This window comes from Nyctereutes procyonoides, unplaced genomic scaffold, assembly GCF_905146905.1.
Source record: "Nyctereutes procyonoides isolate TBG_1078 unplaced genomic scaffold, NYPRO_anot_genome, whole genome shotgun sequence".
NCBI classification, from domain to species: Eukaryota; Metazoa; Chordata; class Mammalia; order Carnivora; family Canidae; genus Nyctereutes; species Nyctereutes procyonoides.
This window is the reverse complement of record NW_026575044.1, coordinates 10,925,095-10,948,611: the sequence shown is the minus strand read 5'-3', so window position 1 is coordinate 10,948,611 and position 23,517 is coordinate 10,925,095. Positions and strand designations below refer to the sequence as shown.

At 56.8% G+C, this 23,517-nt stretch overlaps 1 protein-coding gene across 2 annotated transcripts in view; it reads left to right on the top strand.

The window, feature by feature from the left end:
• The window catches only part of COQ8A (coenzyme Q8A), a 37,824-nt gene that overhangs the window by 3,831 nt on the left and 10,476 nt on the right, over positions 1-23,517 (top strand). For both annotated transcript variants that reach the window (XM_055324039.1, XM_055324040.1), the window contains exons 2-4: positions 13,719-13,903; positions 16,703-17,092; positions 17,359-17,425. In XM_055324039.1, the coding sequence (XP_055180014.1) occupies positions 13,727-13,903; positions 16,703-17,092; positions 17,359-17,425 (634 nt within the window). In that variant the 5' untranslated portion in view covers positions 13,719-13,726. The remainder of the gene's footprint in view (positions 1-13,718; positions 13,904-16,702; positions 17,093-17,358; positions 17,426-23,517) is intronic.

Sequence of the window (23,517 nt, the reverse complement as noted above, 5' to 3'; positions counted from 1 at the left end):
CTTTCTATGGCATGAGGCCCAGGTGCTGGGGCCCAAGGGCCATATGCGTGTCCCCCAGAGAGAGAAATGCTTAGAGGCTGGGACCCAGAGGGGTCAAAGGTCTGGCCACCAGGGGACGTTGCCATGGGGGGGTGCCAGGGTGGGCTGGCGTTTGCAGAACAGTCGGACGGCAGGTCAGGGTGGACAGGCAGGGGGACCAGTGAGGGGGTTTGTGAGAAGTGAGGGTGGCCTGAGTCCCTGGTGGTGGGAGCATTGTAGAATGCAAGGCGCAGATTCGAGAGAATATAAGTCTGTGCAGGTAAAGTGTCCAGGTTAAGTGGCTGGTTGGCCACTGAGGGCTGAGGTTTCTAGTTGTGGGGAGGATCTATTTGGAGTGGATGGTGGTGTTACTGCAGAAAACCGAGGGTGCAGGAGGAGGAGGAGCTGGTTTGGGGGGAGATGGTGATGTTCCAGACAGGAGGGGGTTGAGGTACCTGTGGGATTCACCTCCTCTTTTTTTGGTTTTGTGTTTTTTTTAATGTTTTATTTATTTACTCAACAGAGAGTGAGCAGGTGAGCACAGGCAGGGAAGCAGCAGGCGGGGGCAGGAGAAGCAGGTTCCCTGCTGAATAGGGTGCCCGATGCGGAGCTCGATCCCAGGACCCTGAGATCATGACCTGAGCCGAAGGCAGGTGCCCCCTCAACTGCCTCTTTTTATAAAGATATAATTTGTGTGCAGTAGATTCCCCCTTTCTAGTGGGTGGTTGTGCCATTTGAGAAGTGCACGTGGTCACAACGCGCCTGGGGGGGCTTAGGTGGTTGGGCAGCCAGCTCTGGATTTTGGCTCAGGTCATGATCTTGGGGTCTGGGACTGAGCCCCACCTCGGGCTCTGTGCTCAGAGTGATGTCTGTGTGAGGAGTCCATCTCCCTCTGCCCTCCCCCTGCTCATGCTCTCTCCCTCTCAGATAAATAAATAAATTAAAGAAACCTCACAAATGCATAATGTCACATAACCATTACCACAGTCAAGGTGTAGAACTATTTCATCAGCACCACTTTCCCCTGTGTTCTGTCATCAATGTCTGTGGGGCTTGGAGGGGTTACATGGTGTGTGTGTGTGTGTGATTGGGTTGGTTCTAGAACTAGCTCCCTGGCAGAGATGGCCTGCCTGGGCTGAGAGCAGAGATGTACAGACCCAGGACAGCCCAGGGAACGGGGGCAGTCGGCAGGGAGCATGGGGGTCAGGACTGGGCCCAGGGCCTCCCTGGCCTGGGCGGGAGGTGGAGGAGGAGGGACAGATGTAGACAGTGGCACTGGACTGGGATGAGAAAATGAATCATGGGAGCCAAGGAAGGACTTTAGGGGAGAGAGTGGGGCTGGTGGGAAACCCAGAGGGGAGTGATACTGGATGGGTCAGGTGCCCTGAGCTGTGGGCTGGGCCATTGAGAGCATCAGGGAAGGGCTTGGGGTCCACAGTGTGACAGACAGGAGGGCACGGGAGGGGCAGCTAGTGGGGGGATCTTTGTATTTGGTACACGAAGGCTGAGGGAGAGGGTTTGTGGACATGAGGGGGTAAGTTTTTGTGGGAGGAGAGAGTGAAGGCAAAAGCACAGCTGCGTGGGGAGAGTCCTAGTGGAGGATGGAGGAGGAGCTGGGCCCGGGGAGTCAGGAGAGGGTGTCCTGCTGTGCCCTCCTGCCCATCAGGCCCTGCCCCTGCCCGCCACTGGGGCCCTGCTTGTTCCCAGTGGGTGAGTGAATGTGTGTGTGTATGTTAGTGTGTGAGTGGATCACGTGGAGTGTGAGTGCACGAGTGTGAGGATGTTTGAGTGCATAAGTATGAGTACATGAGGTGTGAGTGTGAGTGCACAAGCCTGCATGGGTGTATGAGTGTGTAAGTGTGCCTGAGTGTGAGCGCACAGGTGTGTGTTGGTGGGTATGCATGTGTGAATACAAACGTACGAGTATGCAGGTATGTAAGTGTGTGTGAGTGTGAGTGCACAAGTGGATGTGTGTGCATATTTGTGACTGTGGGCGTGTGAGTGTGGTATAAATATGTGAGTGCATGGTGTGTGAGTATGGTGGAGAGGCAGGGAGGTGGGTTGCCCAGGGCTTGTGCCCCGAGACATACCCCTGGGAGGAGCAGGGTCCACCTCTTCACACTTGGTGTCCCCGATGCCTGGCTGGGCCAGCGCTCTGGTTCTTCAGAGTGTAGGTCTCCCTGGGTCTGGACAGCCCTGGCCATGCTCCCGGATCAGCCTTCTGCACTCTGGGGATAAAGGGGAGCTAGTCTGCAATTTGGACACCATCATGGGCAGCCACCCCGTTCTGTACAGGAGGAAACGAGGCAGTGCAGGCCCAAGGAGACCAAGTACCGAGGTCACACGTGGTGGGTGTCCCGGGGGCCTCACCGTCTGTCCTCCCCCATCCACCATCCCCAGCTGCCCAGGTCTGGGAACTAGGGGCCCAGTGGCAATGTCCCGCTGTCATGGGGACTGTTGACACACAACTCCTCAGGTGAGGGCCAGAGCCTGGGGTCAGGCTCAGCAGTACCTCCTCCCTCCTGACACATTCTGTCTTTGGCGCTGGTCCTGGCTGGGAGGAGGGTGGAGGTGAGGATGGATTGCCCTGTGAGCTGCGGGAGCCGGAGTCGGAGCAGACATCTCCCATCTCTCTGAGGTCGAGGAGAGATCTCTGGCCCTGGCTCCTGCACTCATTCACTGCCAGCAGTTGGTAAAGTGTAGGGCTGGGCCCCGCGCATCGTTGGGCCTGAGTGGACTTCACCGCTGCTGGGCCAGGCCTGCTGGTTCGCCCTCTTTTCCCCTCTCGATTTTTTGTCAGCAAGGAGTGGGCACAATGGCCAGTACTAGAAGCGCCACCCCACCTGGGGCCCCTGTGCACACCACCTGTGGCCTCGTCTCCGCCCCCCCCCCCCCCCCCCGTTAGCACAGGGGATACTGCTGCCACCATGGTGATAGCTGTGTGTGGACAGGACCCCCTGGTTCTGGGTTCTAGATATTGGGGCTCCAGAAGTTAGGGAGTACCCCAGGTGCAGACGGGTATTCGGCTCTGGGGGTGGATGAGGTGTGGAGTGGGCCTCTGTGGGGAGTAGAGAACCAGGTAGCAGAGGCCCTTCTTTTTTTTTTTTTTTCTTTTAAAGGTTTGTTTATTTATTCATGAGAGACACAGAGAGAGAGGCAGAGACACAGGCAGAGGGAGAAGCAGGTGCCCTGTGGGGAGCCTGATGTGGGACTCAATCCCAGGACCCTGGGATCTCGACCTGAGCCAAAGGCAGACGCTCAACCACTGAGCCACCCACCTGCCTAGGAGAGGCCCTTCTCCAGAGGCTCACCGTGTGGTAAGGGGTCTGGGCTGTGTGTGGTGTTGGAGGGGCAGTTGACAAAGTCTGGTCCTGGGTGTCCTTGTGGCAGTCTTGAGGGCCACGTACCCAGCGTCTCCTTCTGGCTCCTGCATACCCCGAGGTGGCCCTCAGTGTGGGGCTCCTGCCTCTCTCTGCCATTTATGTCTGAGACCAGTACGAGGCTCAGACCCTGGGGGCTAGGAAGCCAACACTATTAGTTCAGGTAATTGGGGAGTTTTCCAGAAGGGGCAGTCTGGCCAGATGGCCTTTGAGAGTCCTGCCAGTTCCAAGATTTCTGCAACTCATGAGTTTTGCAACTGGGTGGGTATGCTTTTCAGGGCATGAACCTTGCTGTGTCTCCAGAAGACTGGGTTTAAAATGGTGACTTATTGATGTGGGGGCAGATTTCTTACCTGGTTTTCCCTTAGCGCCCTGGGCAGCAAGGGGAGGACTGGAGCCTGGAGCCAGGCCACGGTACAAGGGCCGGCACCTGACATTTCTGGGCCTCTCAGGACATTTCTCCCCCTTTCCGAGCTTTCACTCTCCCGCAGATGGGGAGCACACCTGTTTTGGTAGGGCAAGGAGTGGTGTAAGGGACAGGCACACAGGGGACCTGAAGTGGTAGCCACTCATTACTAATACTGTTTCACTGGAAAAGTAGATGTGAGGTGGAGGTGTCTTGAAAGTTTAAGAGGGTATAAGCTGATGAAAAGCATTTTGACAGTGGGGAGCTCTTCCTACCCTGCGGCCCCTTAGCGGCCTTGCACAGTGCTTGGCATGTAGCAGATCATTAGCAATGGTTTGCATGTGGACCTGAACCTCAGGAAGCATGGGTGCATTGATCCTGAAAGCTGGCAGGAATCTCATTGGGAACGGGGGTGTGTTTTGAGCTGGCTGTGGGTAGTCCAGAATCTGGCACTTGGTCGGCACTCAGTGTTGCTTGTGGGGTGACCACACCAATTATTTTAGAAGAATGATTGGGAAAGTAGTTTAGAATACAGCCCAGCCCTCTTTCCAACCCAGCGATTTGCTATTTAAAAATAGCCCCTGTTTTCAAGTTTCCTATGGCTGCTCTGACAAAGGACCACAAACCGAGTGGTTTAAAACACTGCAGATTTATTATTCTATGGTCTGGAGGTCAGAAACCCAAGATGGGTGTCAGCAGGGCCAGTCCTTTCTGGAGGCTCAAGGGCAGAAGTGGCCCTGGCTTTCCCAGCCTCCGGGGCCCAGCCTTTTTCACACCTGCACCCCAGGCTCTGCTGAAACACCTCCTGCTGGCTCAGACCTGCCTGCCTCCCTCCCATAAGGACCCTGTGATTAATTGGGCCCATCCTGACAATCCACCCATCTTAAGGATCTTTAACTGAATCCCATGTACAAAGCCTCCTTTGCCACGGAAGGCGACATAGTCATACATGGCAGGGCTCAGAGTGCGGACATGTCTGTGAAGTCCCTGCTCAATCTGCCACATTTAAACACAACCCTTTAGATACCTGATTTCACTGTAAAGGAAACCCCTCGACCACAGCTCCAGGGTTGCCACCCAGGGTTCTGTCCCCCTTCCTGAGTGACAGTGCAGTGACACTTGTCGTTTGTGTGGTCATGATCAGTCTGGGTGTCAAGGTGGGTGGGTCAGCCTTGGAGACCTCCACGAGGGCCTCGGAGTTGAGCTGGAGAGAAAAGGCATGTGTGCGCTGGGGACATAGCATACAGAGCAGGACAGGATCTGGCTGGCCTGGGAGGGGAGGGCAGTGATGGGAAGACGCCTGAGAGCACAGGGTCAGGTTGGGGCCGGTCTGGAAATATGCGTCCTCGAGTAGATGTGGTGTGTTCGTACATTTCAGGGCTCTTCCACCTTTCCTGCTTAGATCGGATGTTCTGACAATTGATGCTGTGATTTCTAGGCGAGAGACAGGTTATGGGGTGGTTTAGGAACAGGCCTGGAGCAGCTGGCCGGTCAGGGCAGAGCTGATCCCCAGGCCCCGAGGCTGGTGGCACACACACAGGGGTCTCCATCTGCATGGCTGGTGGAGGCGTGCTTTCCACGTGCAGAAGCCAAGGGGTTGGAGCGATGTTCCCTCGGCAGAGGTGTGAGTGGAGGCTGGCCGGGAGGCCGGGTCCTGACTGTGATGCCCGCAACCTCAGGCTCAGGAGCTTGGGCAGGTCCTGTTTATCCTTTAGACAGCTAGGAGCCATTGGAGTAGGGGCTTAGCATGATGAAGTGGGCTGCGGGAAGATTATGCTGGTGGCAGAGTGTGCCATGATGTGCAGACAGAAAGGTCATGGGGATCAGAGAGCTCCCCCAACCTGCCCCCTGCCCCCGTACTGTTCCTCCCATAAAATACCAATGAAAGCTTCCCATTTTCTCCTCTGGGAGTGGCATTGACCATGGTAAGGATCACCAGTGGGTATTTATTTCTAGCCTCCACGTGGGCTCTGGCACCACAGCATAGACAAACCACGCTGGTGCCTGGAGAGGGCGAGATGGCCCTCCCTGAGTCAGACGTGATGGATACTGTACCCGCCTGAGTGCCTGGATATAAATAAGTAAGATTGTCCAAACTGCTGTCATTCATGTGCCCTCTGGTCTCCCCGGGCTGAACCTCATTCCAGAATGTCTGCTAGGTGATGAATACCTACTGTGTGCCAGTCCTTGGGGTCCTAAGTGCCACTGTATGGATTGTCTAACCTACTTCTGTTGGGAACAGATGGGGAAACTGAGGCACAGACACTTCTACAGCAGAGTCAGGATTTGAACCCTGGGGCACCAGGCTCCAGAGAATCTTGAAGCTTCATCAGCCTCAGTTCCTGAGACAAGCACTGTTTTCATGTTTTTTCTTTTTTAAAGATTTTATTCATTTATTCATGAGAGAGACAGAGAGAGGCAGAGACAGGCAGAGGGAGAAGCAAGCTCCTTGCAGGGAGCCCAATGCGGGACTTAATCCCTGGAGCCAGGATCACTCCCTGAGCTGAAGGCAGACGCCTAATCACCGAGCCACCCAGGTGTCCCTGTTTTCATGTTTTTTTTAAGATTTATTTTTTTTTATTCATGAGAGACACAGAGAGAGGCAGAGACATAGGCAGAGGGAGAAGTGGGCTCCCTGCAGGAAGCCTGATGTGGGACTCGATCCCAGGATCCTGGGATCACACCCTGAGCCGAAGACAGACACTCAACCACTGAGCCACCCAGGTGCCCCTGTTTTCATGTTTTTTTTTTTTTAATTTTTATTTATTTATGATAGTCACACACACACAGAGAGAGAGAGAGAGAGAGAGAGAGAGAGAGGCAGAGACATAGGCAGAGGGAGAAGCAGGCTCTGTGCACCGGGAGCCCGACGTGGGATTCGATCCCGGGTCTCCAGGATCGTGTCCTGGGCCAAAGGCAGGCGCCAAACCGCTGCGCCACCCAGGGATCCCTGTTTTCATGTTTTAAGCAGAAAACTTTGATGAGATTTTAGTCAGATGATGATGTTGCTGTCAGGACCCTGTGCTTGGCAGGTGGGCATTTAGGGCCTCCTTTGCTCACCAGAAGGAGGAGGGGCTGCTCAGGACCCCCTGTGCTCCAGAGCCCTAGGCATCCTTGGGGTGAGGGAGCCTCTCCTGCTTCTTTGAGCACCCACCCCCCAGCCTGGTGCCCACCTGGGGCAACATACCAGGAAACCCAGACCATCCTGATCTCCTAGTGGCCAGGAGTGGAGGCTTCTAGCCTGAGATACTCGGACACCCTTCAGCTTGGTTTTCTCCGCTTTCCCTGTTAAGTGGTTGCCTAGTGTCTGAGCCCATAGACTCAAGCCCTTCCTGGCTCCAGTTCTCATAAGCTGTGTGACTTTGGCCAAGTTATGGAATCTCTCTGTACTTTAGTGCCTTCATCTCAAACACGGACATGAAAATAGCACCTAGCTTATGAGAACGATGGAGGGAGAAGGCAGAGAACACGCAGCTCTCAGCCTGGTGGATGGTAAAGTCTCAGTGAGGACCTCCACTGTGGCTAGCACCCCGGGCCTGTCTTCTGCTCCTTGCAGAATGGAAATACTTGGGGACCTGGCGAAATGCCCTGGAGTGGAGTGTCAGAGTGCCTGCTGCCCAGCTTGCTCATGAGTGTGCACTTCTCACCAGCTCCGAGAAGCAGCCCTCGGGCCAGGAAGCCTCTCCCGAGGGAACAGGAGCTCCTCTGCCTAGGAGATGCCCTGAGTCCCCTTTCCTCTCTGTGTCTGGCTCTGCTGCTGCAGGTGCGGGGGCTCCCGGGGTGACGTGGCCCCGATGGCCTGTACTCTCGTGGAGAGGTGACCCTCCAGGCCCAGCTGCAGCTGGCAGATGTTGGGGGCTGTTTGTCTCTGTCTCTTCCCTGGTCTTTCTTCATGTATTTGGTCACCAGCCCAGGAGGCTGTCTCTGAAGCTGCTGGCGAGAGCCTGGGTGACCCTCACTGGCCGGAGCCCAGAGCCTGGAGCCCCTGCTGGAGGCCAGTGCTGGGCCCCGGGTGTGACTTTGAAGGCTGAGGCCAAGGGCACAGCTGCAGATGGTCCTGGATTTGGGTCTCAAAGTTTGAGTCTCTCCCTGGCTTGCACATTCCTTGGTCCCCTGAGTCACCTGCTGTTTTTGTTTACTTAGAGTGGAGGAAAAAAACTTTCAAGCGCCTAAAGGAACTTTTCAGGGCTCACACAGGCTGAAAATTGAGAAGGTTCCAGCCCAAAGTAAGGCTTGTTCTTGCCGAGGAGGGGGCAGAAGGTCACAGGCAGCCCCACCCTGGGGCCTCCCGAAGAGGACAGTCTGGGCCCTGTGGGGAGTGACAGTCTGAGGCTCCTGTCTTTAAGCTCATTCATTTCTTGTTCAGCTTCTTGAGGCAGTAACAGAAGGAAGGGCAGGCCGGGGTTTCCACGGACCCAGAAGCCAGGTTCGGGGGAGGGGCAGCGGAAGAAACTTTTGGGAAGGATCTCTGCCACCTGGTCTCGCCTGGGCCACCTCTGCTCCCTGTCCGTCTGGTCCTCCAGAACGGGGATCTCGAGCTGGGGCTCCAGCACGAGCAGCAGCCCCGAGGAGTGTGCGAGCCATGCAGGTTTCTGGGCCCCTGAGAGCCAGGGCCGGCCCAGCAGTTTGTGCTGTACCAAGCCCCCTGGGGACTCTGGTGTCCCTGCCTCCACCAGACCCCCTGGGGGCCTTTGATTCCGAATCTACATGAAAGCTGCAAGCAGGTGTGAGCCTGTCCCACAAAGGGCAGCCTTCGAGGGACTCGAGGGACTCGTTGAGTTCGTTCGGTTTCAGGGTTATTGATTACCTGCCTGCTCTGTGTTGAGCCTGGAGCTGGGTGCTGGCGATAGAGCATGGGGAGGCAGGTGTAGTCCTTGCCCTGCTCTGGCCGGTAGCCCCTGGGGGAGGAGATGGTGATGCAGGCAGGGGTACAGCAGGCACTGCCATCCTGGGGGAAGGATGGCCTGCCCCAGGAGAGGTGATGTTTGGGCCGGGAGTGGGGAAGGGAAAGAAAGCGTGATCCCGTGCCCAGGCTGGCTGGAGAGTTGGGTGGGCCTGACTGGGACACAGTGAATGGAGAGGACAAGGAGAGAAATTGGAGTGTGGGGTGGCCAGGTCACAAGAGTTCTTTCAGCCCCTTAGGAACCTCGGAGAGGTTGAGAAGCTGGGGAGTGGTTTGGGAGGGGGAACAGAGACTAGGGGCAGCAGGGTTAGCAAGGGGCCAGGGCCAGGGGAGGTGAGGGGACAATTGGAGAGAAGTGGTTGGTGGTTGAATTCCTCAGGATGGGGAGCCCAGGAGGGGTCTGGGGGTGGTGATGGCCATTTGGATACATGGAGCTTGATGCTGGTGGGACATGGGGGTGCCGTGATGTGTCCGTGGGAGGGGACAGACAGCTGGATGAAGCTTCACACATTCCCCAAGACAAAGAGCTTTCTGTGCAGCTTCCTTTGGGGTCCTTCTACCAGCGACCCTGAGGCTTCAGGGCCCCTCAGTGTGGAGGAGACCAGAGTGGGGTTGTGTGCTGTTGGAAACAGAGCTACCCTAGCTCTGGTTGGCTTTGTTCAGATGGGGCTGCTCTGTTATGCCTCACTTTAGAGCCATGGAGGGGATCTAACCCTGGCTTGGTAAATCCCCACCCTGTCTCTGGCTGTCCCCTTGAGAGGAGAGACGAGTGATTGATGGTGGGTCCTGGCTTCAAGTGGGGAGTGCTTGGGATGTGTGTGGGAACTCTCCCCGAAGATGCATTCCTGCTAGTGGGAGTGGACAGGTGCTTGATGCCTTGCTTTGCTTTCTGGCTGCAGAGCTGCCTGTTACTTTGATCTTTTCAGGAAAACACAGTCATTCTCCTGCTGATACATCTTATTCTGGCCAGGTAGGTGTCCCTTTGTGGGTGTTCTTTCGTTTTGGAGACCAGATGTGAAGGTCCCCATGGCTCAGATAATTCCCTGCAAATGTGTGGGTCTGAACACCCAGGTCTATCCTCTAGCACGAGTGAGCTCATGTCCCGAATCTTGGGGAAGGTCAGAGAGTGAAGGGTCATTAGGAGAATTCTTGGAGCTTGGGGACTATGTTTTTCAGCCTCTCTGCCCCTGGGGACAGTGAGCTGTGTCTGTTCCCGTTCTCTCTCTCTCTAGATAACATCTTTATTTACATCCCTTATGACAGTTTAGCATGTTAGGACCAGAAAAGGGGAGCCACCCAAAGCCACCTCCTGCTGGAGAGGGATGTGTTGGTGAGTGATGCACTTAGCGTTAGCAACCCTGGCAGCTGGAACCCTGTGTCTTGCTCCCAGGACCATCTTTTCTGTCAGTCAGCGGCCTCCTCTGCACCTGACCCTGGTGTGTCAGCCTCAGTTGGCCTCGGCCCTCTCCCTGGCGTCTGTCTCATCATAGAAGTGCCTGCATGGCACCATGGCTGGGAGTGCCCTGGGGCCAAGGGCAGGTTCACCTGGGGCCTGCCAGAACCGGCCCAGAGCCCCAGGAGGGGACCTTCGTGAACATGTGCAGTGGGTGACTGAATGCCTTTGTCTTGTCCCTAGTGGGCACCCCCAAACGGGAGTGCTGCCTCCCCCAACTGCTACACATATCTGTTGGCTTACCGAGCACTTCTGGCTGTTTCCTCTTCGCCGAGGCATTCTGGGGCCCGCCTACCAAGTAGGCAGAGGGCCGGACACTCAGTTGCTCTGTTACTTCTAGACGAGGCCCAAAAACCTGCTCAGCGAGCAGTGGGCTCTAATACTTGTAGATGAAATCCTGGTGCAGGTAAACTTTTTGCTTGTTTGTTCGATTTAAAGGTTCTATTTATTTTAGAGAGAGTGAGTACGAGCAGGGTGCAGGGACAGAGGGAGAATCTCAAGCAGGCTCCCTGCTCAGCGCTGAACCTGCCTCGGGGCCCAATCTCACTACCCTGAGCCAAAGTCAAGAGTCGGACAGTCAACCGACTGAGCTACCCAGGAGCCCCCAGCTAAGGTCTTTAATTGGTGTATTAAAAATGTTTTTTGGGGGCTTTTGCTTTTATTTCTTTAAGATCATGATGAAAACGCCTCTTGGTGTAGCCAGTGCCTGGATCTTGCATTCCTGCAGGGGTTTTGCAGAAAAATTTCAGGGTAGCTGAATTCTGAGTCCCATTGGGATGCCTCAGATCCACAGGACCCACTTTTTGAAAACCAGAAGGTGAGAAATGTTCTGGAAAGGTACTGTCTTCTGGCAGCCAGTTGCTGTTCCTGCTGCCCCGGGGGTAGACACTCCTTAGCAACGCGAGTACCTGGCGTCAATGAGGGTGTGAACGGCTGACTTTGTACCCAGCAGAGCAGCTGGGGGAGGTTTGGGTACAGCCTCTGCTCCTTAGATAAATAGCACTTGTCAGAGCCCGGGCAGGCCCGCTATGGTTTTGAAAGACTCATCAGCGTGTGAATCTGCTCACAAATGACAGTATATTGATTAGTAGCATCTGTTGACTTGAGGAAAGCAGGTTTTGGCCCACAGCGAGCAGGGAGGTGGTTTCTCTGTGATGTGATTTCCGCCTGGACAGGGCCTGCCTGGTAGAGCACCAGCTGGAGTCCCCTCCTCCCCTCTCTGGTGCTCACTGGTTGGGTTTGCACTTGTCCCCCACTGCAACATCGCTGGGGACAGGATGCAACTGTTTGCACAGGAAGAAAGGCATAACTAATTAGGTTGGTTTTTTTTTCTTTTTAAGATTTATTTATTTATTTGAGTCGGGGAGAGAGAGAGAAAGAATCCCAAGGAGACTCCCTGCTCAGTGTGGGGGCCATCGAGGGGCTTCATCCCACGACCCTGAGATCAGGACCTGAACTGACCCACCCCCAAGGTGCACCATAGCTAATTACTTTTTAATGTGTGCTATTTTTAGATGACTTTCTTCTTGTCACTTTGAAAGTAGTATATATGAACTAAAAAAGTTAGGAAAATACTGGAAAAGACCATAGTTACTCATATCGCACAGATGCAGGAATTAACAAAAAATATGGTCAATTTATGTAGCATTTTTTAAAGGAATTTTTCTTTTCTTTTTTTTTTTTTAAAAGATTTTATTTATTTATTCATGAGAGACACACACACAGAGAGGCAGAGACACAAGCAGAGGGAGAAGCAGGCTCCATGCAGGGAGCCCGACATGGGACTCGATCCTGGGACTCAAGGATCACGCCCTGAGCTGAAGGCAGGTGCTAAACTGCTGTACCACCCAGGGATCCCCTAAGGAATTTTTCTAATGCATCATTGTGAAATAGTTGTAACCCTGGCCCGTTCAGCAGCTGGGCCCTATGTGCCTAGGACTGGGGACTGAGGACTGGACTCCAGTGGGTCCCAGGCCTGCGTCTGCAGTGAGCGCGGGGCCAGAAGTGGGCTTTCTGGATTGAACGTCCACGGATCGGAGCGGCAGGTCAGTCAGGCCAGCACTGAGTGGGCGGACTTGCCCCACATCACTTCTCAGCTCTGCTCTAGTGATGCTTTCATTCATGCTCATAACTTGGATGAGAGATTCAGACAATTAATTTTCAGCTTGGAAACAAAGTCTGAATTAAATAGGTCTTAGGAAGCTCTATGGGAGATATGGTATCCATTAATAGACAAGGGAGGTTTGGAATTATTGGAGCCTGTGGCCTGTGGGAGGCTTCTGCCTTGGTTAGCTGGATTGGACTGGGGGGACCTTGGGGCAGTGGGGTACGGTGGATGCCCCGGGGCCACCAGCAAAGGGTCCTTCTGAACAGTGTGGCTGGGGCCCGGCCTCCATCCCTCCTCAGAAGTCCCTAATATCTCCTTCAGAAATCTCCTCTCTCATTGGGGTCTGTGGGCTGTGGTGGGCGCCTCGCCACTTGACAAGGGGTGCTGAGACCAGCATATCTGTGTGTTGGAGTGGGGCTGGGGGGCTGGCCAGTTTGACCACTGGCAGCAGCCCTGTGTGAGCTCTGATTATGGATCTCATGCCAGGCCTGTACATTTGGTCTGTGGGGCTCACCCTTGTTTATTGCCATAAAGTACAGGATCCCAGATCAGAGCCCAGGGTGTGAGATGACAGCAGGAGGTGGGCCCGGCTGGCCCACTGTCCCTTTCAAGGGTACAGTCACCTTCCAGGAACGTCCTTTGCTTTGATGAGAGTGTAGGCAGCCCGTTTGTGCCTGAGCAGGGCCCTGGCCCTCCACTGCTTGGAGCCGGTGGGCCACGCGTTTGGGGAGTCAGCATGGTGTGGTGAGCACAGAGCAGAGGAGAGCCAGGGTCGGACCCCAGGGCTGGACCCCAGGGCCACCATTTAGGACACCACTTAGGATAGTTAACCTCTCTGGCTTTGGTTTTCTCCTGTGTGAAGTAGGAACAATGATACCCGTGTCACCAAGCTGTTTATAAAGAATTGAAACAGATGGAGAGTGTGGAGTGCCCGGCCTGGTGGCTGCTGTCCGTGATGGTGACGGTGAGAGCAGGTGACAGTGGGTCATCTCAGCTCTGCAGGCTCCTGTGCCTTCGTGGGGTTCTCTGGCTGTCACTGCAGTTCTTGTATCTATGAGTAGCTGTACCTCCCGGGCTCAGGGAGAGTGGTCCCTGCAGGCCTCCCTGGCTGAGCGGGGCTGCCCTCCTGGGGCGGGCTTTCCCTCAGAGCCGGTGCTTCCCTTCCTTTGCGTGAGGAGAAGGCTGAGTCCGCAGACGTCTGTGTGCCCACGGTCCCCTCCTACTGCTGGGGCCTCCAGCCCCGACTCCATGGAGCCTTGGGTTCTGTTCAGAGCCTGGGCTGCGCAGGGGATGGGCTCACCCAGGACCGTCCTTGAGCCCTGACCCGGCCTCGCTGTCCCCTCTCAGCCTGGATCAGACGGGAGCCAGTGGAAGGACCAGACCTCCTGTTGCCTCTGCCCAGGCCTCTGCGTGAGTGTGGGACATACCCTGACTGGCCCTCTCTCTTCCAGCCCTGAGGATGGCTGCCATGCTGGGGGATGCCATCATGCTGGTCAGAGGCCTTGCCAAGCTGACCCAGGTGGCTGTGGAGACCCACCTGCAGCATCTCGGCCGCGGTGGGGAGCTCATCCTGGCCGCCAGGGCCCTGCAGTCCTCGGCCGCGGAGCAGATCAGCCTGGTCTTGGGGCAGGCGCAGGTGAGGAGGCCGGTGGGAGGGGCTGGCTCGGGGGACCTGCTGTCCTGTCCTGTCCCAGGTGTAGCGGGGTCCCCCGTGGGGCTGTGGCCGCATGACTCAGGTTGTAGTTCAGGAAACCTCATGGAGCCGGGACAGCCCTCGGGAACTGGTGGCCCAGACCAATTCACCTGCCCGGAGACACAGGCTGTGCACCAGCTGGCCCAGGCCCGTCCTGCCCCCTCCACCTGCCCTCCTCATTGCTGCCTGGCCCCTTTCCGTCCCTGGGCCTCTCCTGAACATGCTCAAGAAGCCTTTTTATTTTTGGAAATGAAAAAAATCACAAATAAGCAACATCCACCTGTGTTCTTATGGGAGGCAGCTGTAAGGAGCCTGGGCTTCCTTCACTGAAGCAGTTCCTTTGGGAGACCGAGCACCTTCTCCCTGTGTATCTGATAGATGTTAGCAGTTTTTTTGTGAGGTTGGTTTTGGTACAAAAGTGGCAGAAGCTGCGCAATGTATAGGCTGAGAGCTCACGTGTCCCTGGATGTCACACTGCAGCATCGAGTGTCCCCAGACCCCAGTGTCCAAGGCCCTTCCCACCACGCCAGCCACGCCACAGCCAGGACCACGCTTCCCTGCTTCACGTCCGCGTGTCTCCAGGCGCTGACTCAGGCTCCGCTCCTTTCCGGGGGGACCGCTGGTGCAGCCTCATCTCCTGCCCCACCTCCCTCTCACCTTTCCTGCCCTGTTCCGCACCCCGGCCTGGGAAACCCCTACCTTTCCCGCCCAGTGAGAGGCTTGTAAGCGTGAATGAGTGTGGGGAGGTGGCTGTCAATAGGGTTTGCCACATGGGAGCGCTGTCTGCCTAGGTGTCACCGTGTCACCATGCGTGCCACCTGCCCCGTTCCTGGGAGTCCCTGCAGATGGGAAGGAGACAGGGTACGAGCTGCAGACAGTACCTCGCCTCCTCCTTCTATTTCTGTCCTGTGCTTGATGGCCTTCTGCACGAGGCTCCTCTAGGCTATGAGGCTGTCGCAGCCCCCAGGCCTCTGGTCGGGGTTTTAGGATTCCCAGCCCTCCCTCTTGCTCTCTAAGGGTCTGGTGATGACACCATGTCTCTGTCACCCTACAGAATTGCTTTTTAACTTACAGAAATCTCAACCCTGTGATTCCCCCTGTCCCACACCTGAGCCCAGCTGCTGTCCTGGGCATCACCCCTTCTCAGATGGGAAACTGGTCCCTGACTACTGAGCGACAGGGCCTGAGCCCTGGGCAGTCCTTCCATCTGGGGTCTCCTGGCCCCGCCCCCACCCCCAAGCTGTCCCAGGCAGTGTCCTCCCTGGTACAGAGCCATCCCCTTCCTGGTGGGTGTCTTGGCTGTGAAACACCAGGAGTAAGAGCATGCTAGGCCTGCGGGGGGCCTTCTGAGACCTACTGGGGACCCCTCTGTGCCCCAAGGACAGGCCGGGCATCTCTGGCAGGATCCCTCGGAGGGAGGAGGGAGTGCAGGTCCCACCACAAGGGAGGCACTGAGTGGGGTGATGGGCCTCAGTGTGCTGCTCTTTCTCTAACGCTTAGATCGTTGGGGCATCTTTCTCTCTGAGGGGATGGGGGCCACATAATCCAGAATGCCCCTCCCTGTGGATGTTCAAGGGCTTTGGTCACCTCTTCATTGAGTTCAGGGCCACTGAGGTCCTGCGGGCCAGGAGGCCATGATAGGAGTCCTGGGGTAGAAGGAGGCCCTGCTGGGGAGCCTCCCCAGCCTCTCCCGGCTTTCCTGGCTCCAGTGCTTCCCCAGCACCTGACCAGAGCTGCCGAATCCAAGTACGGGTTGCCTGTGTGCAGAACAAAGTGCTGTCGGGGGTCACAGGGCAGCCAGTGGGACTGGCGATTCCTGTTCTGCTGCTGCGGCTGCCAGGCCTTTACTGGATGACTTCGGTTCTCCCAGCCTCACTGTCCCCTTTATGAAGGGAGAGTGTCGGTCAGGCTCTCTTGGTCCTCTGGAGGGCGAGTAGCAGGACAGCAGCGAGCAGGCTCGGGGGGGTGCCCCCAGGTGCCCCGTGTGACCCCGTGCCCTGAGCCCATCCCTGCGGCCCGGGGCAGCCAGCCACAGCCCGGCCCTCAGGAGCCGTGCCGTCCCCCCAGCCCTGTCTGTGGCCCACGCAGCTCCGTGACCACGTGCAGCCCTATTTCTTGATGAGGAACTGGCTCAGGGTTACTCAGGGTTCAAACAGGAACCGGGCCTGCAGTTTGGGTCCATGTGACTCATAGAGGGAAAGCGTGGTGCCTCCCTCCTGGCCTGTCCCTGCACCCCCAGCTCCCAGGGCCAGCGGTCCAGCCCTGCTGAGAGCCTCTTAGGGGAACGGCCAGGGAGCCGCATCTGCAGTGAGGTGCTGGCCTGGGGTGGTGGGTGGATCCCCTTGGTGTGCTGGTCTGGTGAACCTTTTACTTCTCTGAGCCCTGCCTCCCCCTTCTGCTGGCCTGGCTCGCTTGCTGGGACCTCGAGGCCCCTCCTGAGCCCCAATTTACAGATGATGAGCTTGCTGCCTGGAGCGTGGTGGTCACTCACTTGGGCCTGGAGAGGCACCCAGCAGGTGCTCAGCGACCTCCTGGCCTCCCTGGGACCAGAGCGGAGCCTGTCAGAAGCAGGGCCTCACCTGGCTCTCCTAGGTTGGGGTCAGGAAGGTGCTCACCTGTGGGACTGGCTGAAGGCCACTTACCCTGCGGAGTGTGTGTCATTCTGTGCAGAGTGGGGTGCACACAGGGAGGAACCCTGGGCCAGCTCTTGCTCCTCTCACGCTGGCTTTTTTTCCATCATAGGGTCAGGATCGGCGCCCAGAGTCTTATGCTGAGAGCCTCGATGACGTGGAAGTGGAGTTCTCTGGGCCTCAGACTGCGGGGGCCCCCCCAGATTTCTCTGCAGCCACCTCCCCTGACCGGGGAGATCACACCGGAAGTGAAGGCCCGGCTCCTGCCTACGTCGCTAGTGGACCCTTTAGGGAAGCTGGGCTCCCGGGCCAGGCCGCCTCCCCTCTGGGCACAGTCACCAGGAGGCTCTTTGGAGACCCCAGAGCCCCCCTTTCTGTCCCGGGCCTTCCTCGAAGGTTCTTCCACCAGGACCAGTCCCCTGTGGGGGGCCTCACTACGGAGGACATTGAGAAGGCCCGGCAGGCCAAGGCTCGCCCTGAGAGCAAGCCCCACAAGCAGATGGTGCGTCCCAGAGGGCCCTGTGGAGCGGGGCTGGGGTGGCTGCTGCTCGCCGTGGCGCTGGTGTTAGGCCCTCCCGGGGCACCCTCTGGATGCCATGGCCTGCCATTTTCAGGGATCCAGGGGCCCCCTCTTGGGGGAGTGTGCTGCCTGCCTGTGCGGCTGCCTGTGGGGGTGGGGAGGGCTCCTGGGGGGCATTGTGAGACCCTGCAGGGCGGTCCTGGGCCTGGTCGCCGATGGTGTGAGGTCTCTATCCTTACTCCTTCTAGCTCAGTGAGCGGGCTCGGGAACGGAAGGTGCCAGTTACACGAATTGGGCGCCTGGCCAACTTCGGAGGTAAGCTGGCTGAGGGTCCCTGTGCCACCGCGCCTGCCCTGGCATGCCCTTGGTGGGGCCTGTGTGGAGGTGGGAGAGGGTGGGGACCAGGGTGTCCTGTAGGGGGGCGTTGGCTCCTGTGCTGCCCTTCTGACCCTGTGCTCTGGGGGAGGAGCATGGGACTAGACTCCACTCTGCCTCCGCTGGCCCCCGGGGGTGACATTGCCTGACACTCTGCCGTGAGCTCCTTGGGCCACCCTCGGGTGTGCTGTCTGTGATGTCAGCCCTGTCCTCTTGCCACCACCCCGGCACGGAGCCCCTCTGCAACCAGTGGACAGTCGTCGTGGGGTAGCTGGGCTCCCACAGTGGTTTTGGTCCCTGACTGGCAGCACGGGGCCTCGTTGGCTGGACCCCCACAGGCCTGCGGGGTGTCAGTGGGGTGCTCACTGGGGGCTCTGGCCTTGAGCTGCCATCCAGAAGTCTGTGGCTGGGAGCTTGGTGTGTCCTTTTCTTTTTTTTTTTTTTAACGAGAGAGAGAGAGAGAGAGAGAGAGAGAGAGAGGCAGAGACACACGCAGAGGGAGAGGCAGGCTCCATGCACCGGGAGCCCGATGTGGGACTCGATCCCGGGTCTGCAGGATTGCGCCCTTGGTCAAAGGCAGGCGCCAAACTGCTGCGCCACCCAGGGATCCCTTGGTGTGTCCTTTTCTATGGAGATTTAAGTACTACTGTGTCCAGGCTGCCCGTGCCGAGTCGAAGATGATTTTAGAGCGAAGGTTTATAGCACTCGGACCTGCTTTTGTGACCTTGTGTCGTCCTTTCTGTTGCTTGCATCCTGAGCAAGATGCAGGTCACTGTGTGTGTCTGAGCTGGGACCTGCTCGCCTTGTGCTTTGCTCAGGCTGGCTTCTGAGTCCCCCTCCCGTGTGCCATCACAAACGCCGTCCTCAGCCACCCCTTCTCCTGGAGATGCTGTCCTGCTCCTTGTTTGGAATTGGCTCTGCGATGCCCGGTAGCCTGGCCTTGTGTGGGCTCTGAGAGCATGGTCATGTTCCGTCTTCCTAGCATGCAGGGCCCACTGCGTTCACTGGATGGAACTTTCTTGAAGCTTTTGTTCCATCATCACGGTCTTAAAATTTGGCAGCTGCTGCTCCTTAGCAGCTCAAGAATCTGGCTGAAAGTATCATCTGTGTTTTAGGACAGAGTCTGTGCTTTGTTTCCTCATGCGGGCTTGTGTTCAGCCAGTTCCTCGCAGAACATTGTAACTGCCTGGGGTGCCACTGCCAGGACACATTTGAGAATCTGCGCGCTGGCGGCCTCCATTGGGGGGCTCAGTCCGCGGGATGCTGGGCATGTGGGTAAAGGGTGGTGTTGGTTACCAAAGTGTTGCATGGAGGCCCACTGCCAGAACTGTCCCTTCCTGCTCTGTGGCCTTCCTCTCCAGCCCTCTCCCCACCACTCGAGGTTGGCTCACCAGAGGCTTTGCCTGGCTGACAGGTTTGGAGTGATGCAATTCTCCCCTGGGGGTCTTTGCAGTGAGGCTAGTTGAGGGGGTGTTTGGGACAAGTGGCCAGAAAGAAGGTCGTGGGGGTAGATTAGAATTTGATGGAATGCCATGAATTCTTGGGGAGAGGGCAGAGCCAGGTTCTCGGGGTCGGGGGCTGAGGAAGACCGGTGGAGTGGGCAGGTGTGTGGGCACACAGGCAGCCTCAGCAAGGCCCAGTGCAGGGCTCCCCTCAGGCCAGATGCCACCCGGGTAGCGGTCGGGGTTGGGGTGAGCAGGTGCTCTTAGCCACCAGGAGCCTCTGGAGCCCTTGCTGACAGCTTCCCAGGGCCCCGAGCCATCTTTGGTGTGCGCTGGAGGGTTGCCCAGCGCTGTGGTGGGTGGCTGCTGTGTCAGGCTTCCAGGGGGTGGGTGGCGGCAGGGAGCGGCTGGGTCTGGGAGGAACGTGTCACTTGGGCTCCTGAGTGAGTTCCGGGCCTTCAGCCTCACCCCGAGGTTCTCACAACGTGTGTTCTGACCCTTCCACGGGCGGGAAGTCAATGTAGTGGGCTAAGGCAGGAGTTTAAAAAAGCAATAGAGTGGAGTTGAGTAGAAGGCAGTCGGAATTAATATCCTGGATTCTTAGAACCACGTGTGTTGCAAAAAACTGTTTCCAGAGCTGCAAGCATCCCTTTTATGTGGCTCTTCACTGGGTTGCGAAGTGTGTGGTTTACTGGCGGGTCGTCATCCAAGCAGAGTGAGGTAACATTCCCACTTTGTTCTTCTAGCAGACACCGCTGACCTCTCTTTCCCTCGTGAGGGTACGAAGCAGACCGACAGATGTCGGATCTTTACCGGGGGGGGGGGGCATGAAGGAAAGGGATGATTCTAGACCCCTGGGAGGTAGGCCCACCTTTGAAAAGGTCAGCAGTGGGTGTCTTACAGCCCATGTGTTGGGAGCAGAGTGATGTGTGGATGTTGGGTCTTGTGAAGGAGTGATATGGAAATGGGGTCAAAGACAGGGTTTGGGGTCGGGACTGGACTTTAGGTCATCACAGTATCTGGGTTACAATTTCTGCCCTGCTTCCTTGGGACCTTGGACCCTATCTACTTTCCCTTCTTTAAAATTGGGGTCTTTTTCCAGAACCAGTAAGGTTTTACTTATTCATTGTATTTTTCCCCAGGGTAAAGAGAGAAGGGAAAGGGGTCAGCGTGTGTTACAAACACCAGTGAGTAGGAGGATGTGCCCACCAGGCAAAGTCAGCCGCTCCCTAAACTGCCTGGAGGTGGAGGCCCTGGTGCCCTCGGGAGCTCGGTGGCCTGCAGTTCAGAAATGAGGGAAAGAACAGAGAGACACAAGCTTTCCTCTCCCCGCACCGCCCCATCCATTCGAGATTTCACACACTGGAAGGGAGGGCGCCACACTCGTCTGTCTCCTGTTAAACTGTCTATGGCCACCTGGACGTAAGTTTCTCACCCCCACATGGAAGTGCCCAAATGACATGGATGTAGCTCATCTTCTGTGTCTCAGTCTCCTGACCGTACCTCATACATGGAAGGCCCCCCCCCCATTGCTTCTCTCCACCCTGACTGAGATCAGGACTAAAGGAGATTGGTTCCATCATAGAACAAGTGCATTGGTATGAACCACATCCAGGAATGGTTTTGACATAGGAGATTGGAACAAGGCTTGGTGTGTTCGTAGCTTCTTCAGACCTGTGTGTGTGTGTGTGTGTGTGTGTGTGTGTGTGTGTGTGTGTAGGGCAGTTTTTGGGAGTGGGAATTAGAAGAGGGGCTGGGGTAGGAGTCAATTGTTTAGGACAGACCTGGCCAAAGTAGGGAGGGAGCACAAGAGAAAGGGAGGTTCAGCCCCCACCTCAGGGGCCCCAGGCTGTAGTCCAGATCCATTCCTGGCACAGAACATTTGGTCAGAGATGCTCTGGCTCTTTTTCTCAAAATGAAAAGTTTATAAACAATAAAACCCCAGAGGAACAGGGGGAAGACCAACATGTTTGTCCTTTGGAGGCCAGACAAATACGATCACCAGAGTGAGCAGCAAGTGGACGCGTCACCCCAGGTGCTCTGTGAAGTTGTCCCCTTCTGGCACAGGGAGGGAGGTTGGTGGGGCTCTCCTGGCACAGGAATGGAGCCTTCTCTCCTCCTCGCGAACCCAGCCACTGCTGCGGCAGGCAGGACGTGGCTCTGGGCACCAGAGAAGTCATGGCTGATGGTCTCTCTGGAAGCCGATGGGAAAAGCCCAGAATTTATAAAGTAAGAAATGTAGGCTTTGCCTCAGACACCCATCCCCGGGCAGCTCAAGAAGGGTCCCGAGGTGTTCCTAAACCTGTCTTTACCAACTCATTTTTTAAAAAAGATTTTATTTATTTATTTTATTAGAGAGAGAGAGAGAGAGAGAGAGAGAGAGTGCACACACATAAGCAGGCAGGGCAGCAGGGAGAGGGAGAAGCAGACTCCCCATTGAGCAGGGAGCCCAATTCAGGGCTCGATCAGGACCCCGGAATCATGGCCTGAGCCGAAGGCAGATGCTTTACTGACTGAGCCTCCCAGGTGCCCCCCCCCCAAGTCATTTTTAACACACACACACACACACACACACACACACACACACCCTGTTGTGCATGGTAGGCCCCGCACAGTCCTGTGAAGGCTGGATGTGGTAGGAACAGTGAGTCCTGGGCTCTGGGGCTAGAAGTCTGGAGCAGGAACCCTCTGTGACATGGATAGACAACCCTCAGTCAACACTGGCTTCCCCTTGGCACCACATGTTCCTGTTGAGACCAATTTCCTGACTTCCAGGAGAAGATCAGACCGCAGACAAGTTCAAATCTCCTCTCTCCGGAACACCAAAGGTGGAGGGAGGGCTTTTGAGAGGACACTGTGGCTGAAGAGCTGACTCCAGTGCACAAATGAGGTGGCTCCATAGGCTCCGCCCTCCACATAATCGCTGTCCCTGGTGACACAAGTATTCTGCTGTGTAGACCTGGAGCTGCTGCCCCCTGACCCCTGGGATCTCTCATGTACCTGAGAACACAGCGTGGGAATGAGAGCCTAATACAAAACCAGGATATTCATATTACGGGAAAAAAAGGTTAAAATGGACATGATCCATCATTTGCACAGAGCTAGTGTGGTTGGCCTCCTAGACAGAGAGGGCCTGGGGTACGGTCATCTAGGGGAGCAGATAGGATCCCGTGGGCCCAGAATGGGGTGGGCATCTGCAGAGGAGCAGCTGCCGCATGGCCCAAGGCTTGGGACAGTTTTCAGGGTGGGCTAGGCAACAAGATGGCATAAGAGCCAGTCTCACCCCGGAGAGTTCCTCCCACAGGATGGAGGTACTCCTGGCTTGGGCTGTCCGTTTGGTGGGCCGCAGCGTGGGGAACATTATGATTCCCCCGTGCAGGCCACTTTCAGAAGCTGCAGACCTGGGAGCAGAGACTCTGATAAAGCCCAGCAGGGAGGGATTTTGCCCACATTCGCCTCCTTCCTCCCCACACTAAGAAGGAAGGGGGGTGATGCTGCGGACCCCAGCCTGAGCAATGTGGCAGAGCCAGCCGCCCCTGCCTGCCCTGTCCCCAAGTTCTCCACTCCGCCGGCTGCTGCCCGCTTCTCACGACCTCCTGTCCACCGCAGCTTGGCTCTGGGCCTCTGGGAGCAGTGCAGGCTGGGATGTCGTCTTCCTCCTCCCAAGAGGAGGGTCTGCTGGGCCTTCTGTGGACACGAGGCCACCATATGGCGAAGGCTCTGGCAGGACTGGCACTTCTAGGGCCAGGGTGGCCTAGACCTCTGGACGTAGCACCTGGCTCCCTTTGTTCTGCACGTTCTTCCCATTGGGTGCCTCTCACTCCTGGGATGGGACACTCCGCTGGACTGGTGACCCGGATTGACTTCAGACCCTTTGCGGACTTCGTAAACGTGGACTCTGTCGCCTACCCGCCTGTCAGGCTCCAGAAGCCCTCCACGGGCAGCTGGCCGTGTGCTCAGAGACATCCGCCAGAGGTGGCGGCGGGCGGGGTGGGGGAGCGGAGCGGAGCCCCGTGCGCACGGTGACCGCTTACAGGCGTGCTCCGGCGTCTAGGCACCCTGCAGCCTGCTGGGTTGATACAGAGCCCACAGTCGTGGCTGAGCCCTGGGCCGTGGGTGGACGCTGGCCCTGCGGAAGTCCCAGGCCCTGGACAGTACAGGTCTTGCATTGGCTTCAATGAGGATATTTCAATCTGTGGCTTGATATATCTGTTGTCAGCATCAGGAAGTTCTGGTCATTTCTTCAAGTGCTGCTTCTGCCCTCTTCTCTCCCCCAACACGTGTTTGACGTATAATGTGTCCACGGTCCTGTGTGTCTCCCACGTTCTTATCTGTATCTTCTGTCCCTGTTCCAATTCCTGCTTCAGAGGAGTTGTCTTCCCGGCCTCCTGTGTGTCTGGAAAATGAAGGAGGCCTGAAAGACAGAGATGAGACTCCGGTGGGTCAGGCTGGCCGCCGAGGAGGCTGATCTCCCAAGGAGCCGAGCACCGCTCGTTCGCACGTGTGGCAGCCAGAGGCCTCCGCCAGGAACCTGCAGTCCTGCCAGTGAGGCAGCAGCGAGGGGGTGCTGAGGGCACCAGGACGGAACGG